This window comes from Pholcus phalangioides, unplaced genomic scaffold (assembly GCF_987345545.1).
Source record: "Pholcus phalangioides strain wild (caught in Gottingen) unplaced genomic scaffold, Ppha-v1.0 ptg000041l_1, whole genome shotgun sequence".
Classification (NCBI taxonomy): Eukaryota; Metazoa; Arthropoda; class Arachnida; order Araneae; family Pholcidae; genus Pholcus; species Pholcus phalangioides.
The window spans coordinates 4,812,834-4,826,914 of NW_028301627.1; the positions used below are offsets into that span (position 1 = coordinate 4,812,834).

The following is a 14,081-nucleotide window of genomic DNA, read 5'->3' on the forward strand; positions in this document are numbered from 1 at the left end:
TAATTGACTACAATCGTGGATAATAGTAATATATAATTATGCATAATTCTGTGAGTTAACAAATGAAAGAAAACATGTTTATCAACCACCATCTGTTATTTTTAAAACGCTTGAGTTACGTAACCAAAGGTGACCTCCACGTTTTCACAAGCCTTAACGATGAAACACACTACACTGACGTGATGTGATTCCGCGTCATTTCAGGGACGTTGTAAATTCTGTTTCGTGGAAATTCTGTGACGTGGGACGACGTCTCATTAGAATAGCATGTATATAGCAGCCTTTACCTTTATTCTATTGAATCGTATAGGATAGGTATGCACCACTCTCCGAATTTTGAACACGAGATACCTCCCTTCTTTATGGTACATTATTAAATTTTTCACGAAATAATGGTTCGCCTGTTTCCGTAAGAATGTCTACTTTGTTAGATTTTCGAGATGGAATCGTGAATTCGGTTATCGTAATGTGAATTTCCTGCCCGTATCGGTGAAAAATCATTTTACATCTACTATGTGTATATTATACTGAGCTCAGATATTTTGCAGCTCACACAAGAGAAAAGAGTTCATAGGTGACGTCTTAAAAAAGTTTTAAAAAAATTACCACTGATCCAAGATATGTACAAAAATATTCAAAGGAATTGTAATGGGTCACTTGAAAAAAGAAATCTGAATATTTATATTTTGGAGGCCCAGAATGAATTTCGAAATCCGCAACCCCCAAGAGAGCAACGTCAATCAAACAATATGCGATCAAATGAAACACGAAAAAGAAAGAGGGGAATAAAAGAGGAATAATTAGAGTTTCTAGAACGAGAATCTGGAGGAAAGAAAAGAAAGCGAAAGAGGTTTTGCTAATAGATATCGCCAAAAAAATCGTGAGGAGAGCCTCTGTTGTAATTTTTTACAATTTTTTTATGGCTTTAGTAATTATTGCATTCCTGAGATTATAATGCACTTGTTTTTCCATAATTTTTTGAGGCCTACATCATGGGACCCTTTCAGTGCAAAAAATATTATTTTGCTGCACATTCATTTTCCTGTTAAACAGATTATAAAAATCAGCCTCATGATATAAGCAGCGGCATTTTTCCTTTAGAGTATCGAAGCATTTTTAAAGATTAATGGACAGTTAGTTAACCATGGCACACCGTTGGTGCATTTGGTCATTTCTTGAGCGCGATCATGTAAGCGCGCAGTTTACGATGAGCATTGCATGTCTTTATGTGTGGAGTGTCCGCAGCGTCTGATTTCTGCGGTTTCAGATTCGATCATCGAGACGAACATTTTGACCCAGGTAACATGGTGGCAGTCTGAATGTCGTCATCGCTCCGAACAATAGTTCAATGAAAATGTACAAAAATTTAAAAAGAATCAAAGAAATTAAATTGAAAGGTGTGTATGATGAAAATGTTCAATACACAATTAATCTTCCAAATTACTTCCCATTCAAAGACATTGCAATACAACCTGACTTGAAATTATACAGTATATTTGAGAGGCTCGTCCTGATGGTCTTACTGAGACTGCAAACGTCAGACACTGTATACCTATCGGTGTGTTGAATTCTTGTATGAATGCTGCACCTGTATCTCAGTATATATTATCTAATTGTACAATTTCATTCAAATACAATGTCAGTGAAGAAGGAGAACATTGTATCAATTTGACCATCGGCGAAGTAAACATATTGCATGAAATCAAGAGGCTAACAAGTTGTCCAGCTAAATACGTTATTCACCCGGATTACGCAGATCATCATAACGACCTCGCACTTATCGAGCTTGACACACCCGTCGACTTTGAATACTATCGGTCCCGTGGAATCAACGTCACAACGGCCAAGTTACCATCAAAAAACTTTGCGCTGCAGCCCGGAACATGGCTAACTGAAATTGGTTGGGGTCGCCGATTCACAGGCGGTAAAACTTTTTTTTTAATGACCGTAATTTTAGATGCTTTCATTATGTATTCAAATATATATTAATAAGATTCATAGTTTAATGAGATAAATACATTCTTCGAAATTCAAATGAATAAATTGCGGCTGAAATTCATCAAAATACTTTTGTTTGCGATTGAATGCTTTTTTGATTGATTGATTTAAAAACACACTTTCTGTTTTGTATAGCATTCTCTTTGAGTTTAATCTTTTTTTCCCGGGACATCTGACGTTCATTTTTTCACCATTTTTTTTTCAGAAAAAAGACTGCCGGACTTTTTGCGATATGTTCATCTTCCAGTGATTTCGCCCGAATGGTGCGATGAATTTCCATGGGAAAAAAAAAACAGAACGACCACATTTTGTGCCGGAATCCCGAACTATGGTGGATGCCATGTGAGTAGGCTACAGCAACAAAATATAAATCTGCATACTGCTAATATCATAGGTGGCGCAAAACGTCCGGGCAATACGAACAAAAACCTTTTTATACAACTACCAACTTGCCAAAAGAAAGTGGATGGGAATAGATTATAAAAGAAAATTAGGGTAGGCTGTGTGTCATAAAGTAGTATCACCTTATGAGAAGGGTGGGTAGCAATGGAAACACAACAACAAAAAGCAGATTATTATCATGTTTGAAAATTTATGGTGCAAAGAAATACGATTTTTTTGAAGTGAAACTTCTTTAGCGACATGAGAGTGAGCGATAGGATGGGCGGATGGGATGAACACTTCCTCCCCGACACCTGCGGTCATCTGATGTGATGTAAACATATTCAAAAAAAGAAGTCCTCTTCATAACTTAAGCCGCGTGTGCCAACGAGGATTCGCGTAGCTCTTCTCTGCAACCCTTCAACCAAGCCCATGTCCCTCCCTGGGGCGTCGGAAGTATTTTCAACCCGTGGGTGCTCACAGAGGTGTACGCAAGGATGGGGGGGGGTCCACATATAAAAAAAACAAATATTGATTTTTTTAAATTTCTATTATATTTCTGTAGAAATACTGTATAACAGCGGTTCTCAACCAGTGCTCCGCGGAGCCCTTGGGCACCGTGTGCACTTCCAAGAGATCCCAGGGCAATGTTGCGTTGAAATTTGATGGATAAATTTTTACACTTCTTTATATTCATTTTTTTTATTTTCTGCCATTTTGTACATCTGCATTTTTGGAGACATTCGAGCCAGGCACAGATTGCCGCGCAGCTATTCTTTGCTCTAATAGCTTCAACATAATACAATATCCTCTTATCGTTCTCGTTCTTTTCTCCCTCGCAAACATTCCCTGATACGCTTTGTCTAGATTTTTGCAACGCTCCTGGAAATTCTTCTCTCGGCGGACGAGACACGACCCTAACTTTTTGTGACGTAGAAGTCACCTTTGGCTTCTTTTTCTCTCTCGAAGGGCGAGCGTCCCCCTTTTGTCGAGGAGTTGGTTTTTTGGTGGTTTGAAAGAAAGAGGTTCGAAAAAATGTATCGCCCTGAGAAATGAGCCCCCGTTAGGAGTGCAGGCTTGTAGCTAAGCCCTGAAGATTCGTTGGTGTGCTCTCGTAAAGGGTTTTGTTTTTAGTTATAAACAAAATTAGTAGTCAAATGTTGTATCAGAGAACCCTCCCCCCTCCATGCCATCTCATTTGTTACCTTACACTTGCCATATTATATACACAAGATACAAAATATGTGAAATATAAAAAATCCATCGGAGCGAGCCATTTCGCTTAACACCTTATTGGTGAGGAAATGGGTTTGATAACTTGCGGACTAGAGGCCAGCATCAGTTTTATTGGGTTGAGTTCACTCGCTCCGGTGTATATAATGAAAATATACAAAATAGAAGTATTGTGTGGGGAAACATAACAATTGGGGATCACCCGTGCTATCTCGCTTAGCACCTTATTCGGTGAGCAACATGAATACGACAATGTGAGTACGCACGTGTGTTGTGGACATGAAATGCATGAAGAACTTGAATAGAGCAAAAAGAAATAGACATATACACACATTTATATACATATATATAACTACCAGGTCGAGTCGTCTCGCCCAAACCCTATTTTGGTGAGCAATGTAGGCTTGGTTACTGCTACGGGGAACCCTCCTCTCAGCTTTTATGTCGAATACGACGCGCTCGATCTTCAATCCTGCAGTTGGATAGAGAGGTTTCGGTGGACGGAATTTTGATAAGACCTGATGACTATGAAGTGAACGATAAGAGTTGGCTTCATCATCGTAGTGTGGACTTGTTTCGAGATCAAATTCCGCTGCCTGGTGAGGAACAATTCCCATCAGATATAGTTATCGGCATATTCACGGACGGATCAAAAAGAGAGACAGCTACCGCCTGTGCATCTGCAGTTGTGAATGCAGATGGATCAGTTGAAGAGGCTTGGAGTCGACGGCTGCGGCAAAGAAACAGCATCTTTCAGGCGGAGGTTCCGGCCATACTAGCTGCCGTGGAATGGGCGGTTAAGCAAGGTAAGCAGATGAGGATATATACTGACAGCGCGTCTAGTATTAATGCGATTCGTGATCAGCGCACTCCACATGAAAATACTCGGCGAATACGCAAGCATTTATACAACCATCCGTCTATCAGTATCAAATGGGTCAAAGGCCATGCAGGAATGGCGGGGAATGAAACTGCGGACAGATTGGCCAAAGATACTCTTAATCTCCCAACGGAAGAACAACTCTTGCTGCCACACAGTCACATCAAACAGGTGCTAAAACGTGACCTGTTACAAAAGTGGCAACTGCTATGAGACAAGAATGCCCATAAAGACGCCTACAAGGTACAGAAACGCGTCCGTTGGAATAGTACCATTTGGTCAAGAGAGAAAGTGATTATGATAACTGAGCACGGTGCATTGCCGACATATCTAGAACGTTTCAAGAAGTCGAACAACGCCAAGTGTGCTTGTGAGATTGTATCTTTTTGGCATTACCTGACTGAGTTATGTTTGTGGCGTCCGATTTACAGATAATACCGCATATCAACAGGGATGGGACGAAGTAACTTGAGTTACCTGAAATCCTGTCCATATACCAAAAAATTTCATTTTTGGTCATTCGTTGACCCCGAGAACGGTCAACTGTGTTCAAACGGAGAGTTTTGTAGAGCCCTATGAGCCTTGCTCGGGTGCGGTGGATTATATTGTTCCTCGATAACAACTTACACCTCATACATACTACGAAGACTGGCAGTGCGGGTCTGAGCGACGGGAGCAATGATGAGTTCAAAGCGGCAAGAGCCCCACTGATTGATCTTAAGAGGAAATATGATCCCCGACCACGTCGGCATCAACAGAAGTGGTCGGTGAATGGGTGGGTCTAAGCGCTTTTCCTATAGAGACGGATTGGATCATCGACGACAAGGACGCATCAAGTGTGATTTACTCGATTTAATCCTGTTAATAATTTTGATTGCCCATTGGCTTAGATTGTTTATATACTTATTTATCCGTTATACGATTCCAGATTGACGATTGCTGAAATTTTAAGATGATTGTGTCAATTTTCTATTTATTTTATTTTATATTTTTTCGCCTTTGTCCGAGGTGACTACGTTTAATTAATAAATTAATTAATAATTAATTAATAAACTTTCCGGATAAACCCATCCTTCGGAAACGCTTCGAAATCTCTCCGAGATGGGAATCGGGGTGTTCCCGGTCTTCAAAGGTCAAAGGACCCTTTGTGATACCCTCCTTATACTGTAGTGTAAGGCCCCCAACGAAAAAAAAAATCAAAAAATTTTGAACTTCTCTAGCTGCCGCTGAATTCATACAGTTGGAGTTGACTCCGGAGTGGCCTAAGTATATATACACTCCACGAGAAATGCACTTTTAGTCCATTTTTGTAGATTGAAGGATGTGTGGAGTTGGTCTATTTTTTGCTTATGAGAAGAAGTCAGAAGGTTACCAAAAGCTTACTGCCGGAAGATGGTGCAACGAGGCGAAGTGGCACTGGCACACGTACACCACAACTGGAAGTACCCATGTAGTCCATTTTTTTTACGGATGAAGTGAAGTCTCACATTTACGTTAGTTAAGATGTATTCGGCTGAGGATTATTGCACCGCTTAAGGATGTACGGCGTAGGTAGAAGAATCATCAAATTCATCGCATCGTTGAACTGCCATGAACACCTCGGGAATCTCCCGGAGGACGTAAATTTCTGTTACGTCTTTTCATGTTGAAATCTCATCTCTATGGCCGGTATTACACTGTAAAAGTTTGATAAAATTCCTTTTATAAAACTTGCAAAATCTAACCACTAAAGGTTATTGGTTACATTCTAGAAAATGCAACCGGTGACCTTGTCGGCTGCATTTTTCAAGTTTTATAAAAGGACTTTTACAAAACTTTTATAGTGTAATACCGGCCTAAGGCCCAAATCCCACCAAAGTATTCTCGGTGCGTCGATTTGCCGCGAGATAAGGAATGTCGTGGCGAACACCCATCGTTGGTCTGGAGCAACTCCCTATCGCTTTCATTCCCGATTATCCCCCCCCCCCCTAGTTTCACATCATCTGCGAATTTGCTAGTAATCCCATCGATACCCTGATCGAGTTTGTCGATAAAAAGTGAAAAAAGTAAAAAGGGCCAAGGACACTTCCCTGAGGAACTCCACTTGTGACGTCTGTCCAACCAGAGAATTCCCCGTTCACCATAACTCGTTGCGACCTATCTCTTAACCACGATTCTATCGAATTGCCCCCAATTCCAATCTTGTGTAAACGCTTCAAGAGTTTGCAATGTTGGACCCGATCGAATGCCTTCTGAAAATCAAGGTAAACAACGTCTACATTTTTGCTCTTACCCAAAGCCTTAGTCACGTGACCATAGAAGCAAAGGAGGTTAGTTACACATGACTTCCCCTTCCTGAACCCATGCTGATTATCCGACAATACATCTCGTCTACTATACAAATCTCGTCTATCCACTTAACAAACTTCCTTTTGATGATAATTTCCAAAATTTTCGAGAGGGAGCTCGTCAAACTCACTGGACGATAATTGGACACAACTTCTCTACTACCCTTCTTAAATATCGGAACAACGTTAGCAAGTTTCCAATCCCTTGGGACGATACCCTCAGCAACACTACTCCTATATATCTGTGCGACTGGCCCCAACAATTTATTAGCACATTCCCTGAGGACCCTGGGATAGATATTTCCTGGTGCTTTGCTTGCACATACATTTCTTAGAAGATTTAGAACCTCCATGTCTTCTACTTGAATATCGTTGAGGGTTTTATTATCCCATGCATCACCCGTATATCGAATATCATTATCTCCATTAAAAACCGACGCGAAAAAGTCATTGAAAGCACTAGACATGTCAACATTGCTCTCTAACCTAGACCCTCCTATCGAGAGGGGGGGCCAACTGTCCCCTTCATTCCATTATTGACGTATCGAAAAAAATGATTTCGGATCAGAGCTAATGTTATTCGCCAACCTAGAGATTCAACTTCCTTTTTACTATCCCTTATCGCTTTCTTCAACACTCTTCTTTTATCAGTAAACAATGATATGTCACCTCGTCCACTTTTACGCTCCCTGAGTGCTCTTTTCTTTTCAAGATAGAGGTTACGCACGCTATTAGTGAACCATAGAGGGTGCGATGTACAAACACGCCCTTTTCGAACAAAGTGTATGACGTCGTGCAAAACAGAGGACAGTTTCGTACAAAATTCCTCCCATTGACTTACCACCCCCTAATGATCCCAACCGGTCTTTGAAAACTTCCGCTAACCTTTCCTCTCAGAACATCAAAGTTAGTTCTTCGAAAACAAGGAACCAGTCTTTTGTTATCAACCTGACCCTAGGAAAAGTTAGTGAAATCTGACGATACGATGATCACTGGAAGAAAACCCTTCCCCTACCAAAACATGTTCAACAAGATCCTCAGAACTAGTGAGAACTAGATTCAAAATAGCAGTACCCCTAGTGGCTTCTGATACGTGCTGATACAAAACATTTTCGAGCACCAACTTAAGAAAGTCACTTTCATACTGGTTTCCAGATAAAAGGTCCCCCCATTGAATACATGGGTAATGAAAATCCCCAAGTATGAGAACCCTCTTTCGCTTACACATGTAGGAAATTTCATCGTGCAATTTGGCGATGTAGTTTTGATCCCTATTCGGTGGATTGTAACAAACCCCAACAATGAGTTTATGACGTCTTTTGTTCTCAAGCTCAACCCATACAGTTTCAATATCACTTCTCTTCACGTTACACTCTCTAGCCTTCAAACAGGATTTCACGTATATCAACACTCCACCCCCTTTCCTATCAGATCAATTCCTCAAAAAAGTATCGTATCCTGAGATGTGTAAGAAAGATTCACATTCACTTCGTTTGCCCAAGATTCTGTAATGGCTATAAGATCCAAGCCCTCACAACTATCATAATTTCTAAAAAATCTTTCTTATTACCCAAGCGCCTGGCATTTATTAACATACATTTTAATTTTCCCGGTGATTTAGTGTCAATCGAGAAGCCATCCAAGTCAGACGTGGGTAATTCCCCGTCAGTACTGTTGTAATTATCATTAACTAACCCGCATTCCCGACTACGTGGTCTGGAAGTAAAAAACCTGACCTAAGACTATCGTAAACCTCCCATTCCCCCGTCTTATTTAGATTGATCCCATCCGAACGAAGTCACTCATCGGTAAATGCGGGAAGCTCCAAGAACGTGACTCCAAGTAAGGAGCAAATGTCCTTCAGGCCTATATTGAATTGGTGGATCCTATTCCTATACCCCCTACTACCCCTTGGCAGCACTGGAATCACTGCCACATCTGAACCCCCCCCCCCCTCCCTAGCGGATAATAGTAAATCCCGATACTCTGACAGAGACTCACTAATATTCACTCCTACCTGATTTGTTCCCACCCACAGAATCACCCGCAAGGCAAACTTTCGGCGATGAAAAACGTCGCGAACGTTGCCAATCTTCCCCCCAGGAAGACAACAGCGCTCGAAACCCCGAATATCCCTACATACTCGGTTCCCAAGTTCCCTAACCATAGAATCGCCTATCCGCTAAAGCTATTTTCGTTGTTTCTAGACAATTATATTAGTGATACATCACGTTATTTTTGGGAAAAACCGAAATTTCTGCATTTTGTTTTGGACAATAATTTTTGAAATGTTCTTTATTGGCTTTTATTTCACTACATTTTTGTATAACTTGCTACGAAAAATCGAAGGACACCTCACATTAAGTGACGACAGACAGATCACTAGCTAAACAAGTTTTCAATGAGCGTAGCAAGACAGTTTTAGTACTTGTTTGCCTACTTATATGTCACACCGAAATCAAGCTCCATCGCTGAAAACCTCGATGATTCGTTTCCCAACGGGATATGGAACATTGTCTTCGGACGATTTGTCTAGAAGATATTTAGATTTCAAGTACTATGTCGTGACGCTCAAAAATCAATCATGAATGCAGGAATAATTGGCTATATAAATGCCCATCCCTTTTACGTAGTCATTTCCCACTTGTCTGTGCCTCAACTATCGAAAAAAATTCTAAATTTTCATGCAGTCTGTGCCAATTTTTGCATAAAAGGTTCCACGTGAAATAAATGGGCTTCATTGAGACCTTTTCGGAGCAAAAGCCTTGATGTAAAGAGTATTGAAAATAAATTATCAAAAAACCAATAACAGAGAATTCGAATGGATTGACTATATGGCAAATGTGACAGAGGGTACGCAGAATGCCATTCGATCAATTTATAATGTATTTTCTCACTGCACTCCATGATTGTGCTTCGTTCGCTTGTGAAGGCTGAATGAAATTCTCAACTTGCCTTTCCTCCCCAATCTTATTTTTACCTGCAAATATATCGCTACAAGACATGCGAGTTGTTGCATTGATGATGTTGCATGTGATACTTTTTTGTTTGTAGCGCATCCTGATTACATAATTATTGTAAATGAGAATGCTTATACAGTTGTTTTGAACAGTTCCCGAAATATGATTCGATTCTCACTTTATCTATTGTCTTTAATTAATTTTTTAAATAATTTTCTTTAATTTTTTCAGGGCGATTCAGGAGGTCCCATTCTTTTATTTCATCCTGTGACCAACGAACAAATTCAAGTAGGTGTCGCTTCATACATTATGTACTATGGAAATACGCGTTGTGGAGCATTAGGTACAGTGTTTATGAATGTGGCAGCATATTCGGAGTGGATCTACTCCCACACCGAGAGTGCCTCCTGCGCACCTTGTTTTATCGATTTAAATTGAATCTAAATTCATTATTTTGTAGGAGTTACCGACAGTCGGAGACCATCTGCTAACTGCATAATTGTACACAAAACACGACTGATCCGTAAGCAAAAGAATTACCAAATAAACTACGTTGTTAAATATTGGTCTAATGAGTGAAATGTTTGTCATAAAATGTCTCTAAATTGTTTTTTTTTGGTTATTGTTTCAAAGACGGCATCAAGGTGACAGTTCATGACGTTATTCCAACTTCGAATAATCCCCTTATTGTCAGTACACGTGATTTTTAGGCGAATAACAAAAATTATAGGGAATCATACACGAAGAGACGGAGGGCCCCAACATGTTTGCACGGCCCAAAAGTAATTTTCATGGATGGATGAAAGGGGCGCAACGACTCGCAGATTCGAACACAAAATCATGGACGAAGGAACGCAGGTACAGTCAAACCTCGTTAATGAGTCACTCTTGGGAGAGCAAAAATATGACTTGGTAAGCGGAGTGACTCGTTGAACGGAGTAATACATGACTGTGCCAATTCCTGCCCGAGGACAATTGGGACTTCCAAAAAGTGACCCGGTAAGCGGAGTGACGGGTTAACCGGGTGACGCAATAACGAGGTTTGACTGTATAGGCACGTACAAAAATGATTTTCGTGGAGGGACGGAAAAGACCTTGCATGTTCCACAGTGCCGGAAACAAAATCACAGCGAAAGACGGAGGGCCCCAACCGAATTGCACGTGCCACGAATGATTTTCTTGGAGGGACAGAAGGGGTGAACCAACTGTTCCAGTACCAAAAACAAAATCATAGATGAACAGACGGAGGGACCCCCGACATGTTACACACATTAAAAATTAATTTTCGTGGAGTGACGGAAGGAGCCCAGTAACTTTAGCAGTGATGAAAACAAAATCCCAGTCGAAGAGACGGAGGGCACTCAACAATCACGAGCCAAAAATAATTTTCTCGGAGGGACGAAAAAGGGACCCGGTAACGTTCGCTGTGACGAAAACAAAAATATAGACCAAGAGATGCAGGGTCCCCAACAGGTTTGTGCTTGTCAGAAGTAATTTTCGCGAAAAGACGGAAGTGACGCAGTAACTGTCGCAGTGCCGGTTAGTGGAGAACAGTCGTACACACAGACGAAAAATCAATTTTATATACAGTCGGCCTCGCATTCGCGGTTTTTTTTCTTATACTTTACACTGCCATCTATCTTTGATACATTTTCCTAAGAATCAAACGAGAAAAATTTGCTATATCTATTTTCTATAATATAAAATCACAAACAAACTCGAAAAGGGCCTGTTGCTAAGCAACCGAGTGACGGAAGTGGGTAAAATTTCTGAGTGACGGAAATCTGTTACGGAAGTCGGTTTCGATTTTGGGTCAAATATTCATTTAACTATAGCACATATCGGGACCCATTTGACCCATCGGGACCATGTTATGTGCATGTACCAAGAGGCTCCTACATCCTACAGCAGAGCCCTTAGGCTGGAATTTAGATTTCGAGCCCCCAAACCAGCTTTTCAGGGGCCTCTCTGTGATTAATTTAAATCAAAAAGTGATAAGAATCGTTGTGGTCCCTGTCAGCCCTTCCTTTGTGGGGGGGGGGGGGGGGGAGGTCCATGCCGAGAGGTATATATATGTATATTATACACACACAACAGCAGTGCTCCCAACACAGGGTCGGGGTACCCGGGGAAGATTTCACGTATAAGTAAAAAGTTTTCATTTCCAGGGGCCCTTGATGGATCTCATTGTTTTCTTGCTGCTTTAACGTTGAAAAATTTCGATAGCGGAAGCAAAAGATATATCCAGTCTGGGGCCCTACCAAAAGTATGCGAATTGGTGTCCCGGGTAATTGGTTGGGGGGTCCTGGATTTTATTCGTTGGTAAAACGAATACAAATGAAAATTTTTCATGGTACTCGCTCCGTGGGATGGCCGACAAGCTTCCAAGTCGGGGCCCATGTTTACAGGTTTCATTTTGGGTGCCCTGGATTTTATTTGTTGGTAAAACGAATACAAATGAAAATTTTTCATAGCACTCACACCGGGGGATGACCGACAAGCTTCCAAGTCGGGGGCCCCATGTTTACAGGTTTCATTTTGGGGCCCTGGACGAATCTCATTCTTTTCTGTTGTAGAATTCGCAACAGCGGAAGCCCGAGATAAAGCCAGTCTGGGGCCCCACCAAAAGTATGCGAATTGGTGTCCCGGGTAATTGGTTGGGGGCCCTGGATTTTATTCGTTGTTAAAACGAATACAAATGAAAATTTTTCATGGCACTCGCTCCGGGGGATGACCGACAAGCTTCCAAGTCGGGGGCCCCATGTTTACAGGTTTCATTTTGGGGGCCCTGGATTTTATTCGTTGGTAAAACGAATACAAATGAAAATTTTTCATGGTACTCGCTCCGTGGGATGGCCGACAAGCTTCCAAGTCGGGGCCCATGTTTACAGGTTTCATTTTGGGTGCCCTGGATTTTATTTGTTGGTAAAACGAATACAAATGAAAATTTTTCATAGCACTCACACCGGGGGATGACCGACAAGCTTCCAAGTCGGGGGCCCCATGTTTACAGGTTTCATTTTGGGGCCCTGGACGAATCTCATTCTTTTCTGTTGTAGAATTCGCAACAGCGGAAGCCCGAGATAAAGCCAGTCTGGGGCCCCACCAAAAGTATGCGAATTGGTGTCCCGGGTAATTGGTTGGGGGCCCTGGATTTTATTCGTTGTTAAAACGAATACAAATGAAAATTTTTCATGGCACTCGCTCCGGGGGATGACCGACAAGCTTCCAAGTCGGGGGCCCCATGTTTACAGGTTTCATTTTGGGGGCCCTGGATTTTATTCGTTGGTAAAACGAATACAAATGAAAATTTTTCATGGCACTCGCTCCGGGGGATGACCGACAAGCTTCCAAGTCAGGGGCCCTATGTTTACAGGTTTCATTTTGGGGGCCCTGAATTTTATTCGTTGGTAAAACGAATACAAATGAAAATTTTTCATGGCACTCGCTCCGGGGGATGACCGACAAGCTTCCAAGTCGGGGGCCCTATGTTTACAGGTTTGATTTTGGGGGCCCTGGATGAATCTCATTCTTTTCTGTTGTAGAATTTGCCACAGCCGAAACCCGAGATATAGCCAGTCTGGGGCCCCACTAAAAATCTGCGTATTGTGTCCCCGCTACTGTATGTGGGGCCCTGGATTTTATTCGTTGTAAAATTGATAAAAATGAAAAATTCTCACAGGGGGGTGTCCGACAAGCTTGCAGGTCAGGGCTTCATGGAAATGTTGGCAGGTTGTAATTCGGTGCCCCTGAATGTATCTCATTGAATGTATCCATTGATTTTTGTGGTTTAACATTGTAAAATTTGCAACACATTGGTAGCCCAAGATATATCCAGTGTGGGGCCCCACTGAAATTCAGCGAATTGAATCTGGGGACCCCCATGGGGAAGTTTTCTGGGGATACTTGATGAATCTCATTTGTTTTTTCTTGCTTTATTATTATTTTCATTAAAATTCGCTTCTTCAGTAGGCTGGTGCTTTCACACGTCCCTTTCCCCTTTTCCATAGCACACTGATGAAGTGGGACGAAATAAACAAGATATGTCCGGGAGAGAAGTGGGGGGGGGGGTTGGCCGCCAAAGGCGGCAGGGGGGCAGAGCCCCCCTAGTATATATATATAGAAAACAATTTGACATGCTTTTATAATAAATGGGAACAATAACGTAAAATCAAATATCTTGTCTTGCTTTAATAAAAAAAGTGGAAAAATATTCATTCAAGTATTAATTATTTATTGATTAATTATTTCATTTATTATGTAGTATTCGATTTCTTATGGTCGAGTACACTTATAACATAC

General features: G+C 41.4%; 1 protein-coding gene across 2 annotated transcripts in view; it reads left to right on the plus strand.

The window, feature by feature from the left end:
* LOC149065118 (uncharacterized) overlaps positions 1–10,336 on the plus strand; it is a 39,779-nt gene extending 29,443 nt beyond the window's left edge. For both annotated transcript variants that reach the window (XM_089254508.1, XM_089254509.1), the window contains exons 5-7: positions 1,644–1,924; positions 2,204–2,340; positions 10,011–10,336. In XM_089254508.1, coding sequence (XP_089110634.1) covers positions 1,644–1,924; positions 2,204–2,340; positions 10,011–10,217 — 625 coding nt within the window. In that variant the 3' untranslated portion in view covers positions 10,218–10,336. The remainder of the gene's footprint in view (positions 1–1,643; positions 1,925–2,203; positions 2,341–10,010) is intronic.
* The last annotated feature ends 3,745 nt before the right edge of the window (positions 10,337–14,081 follow it).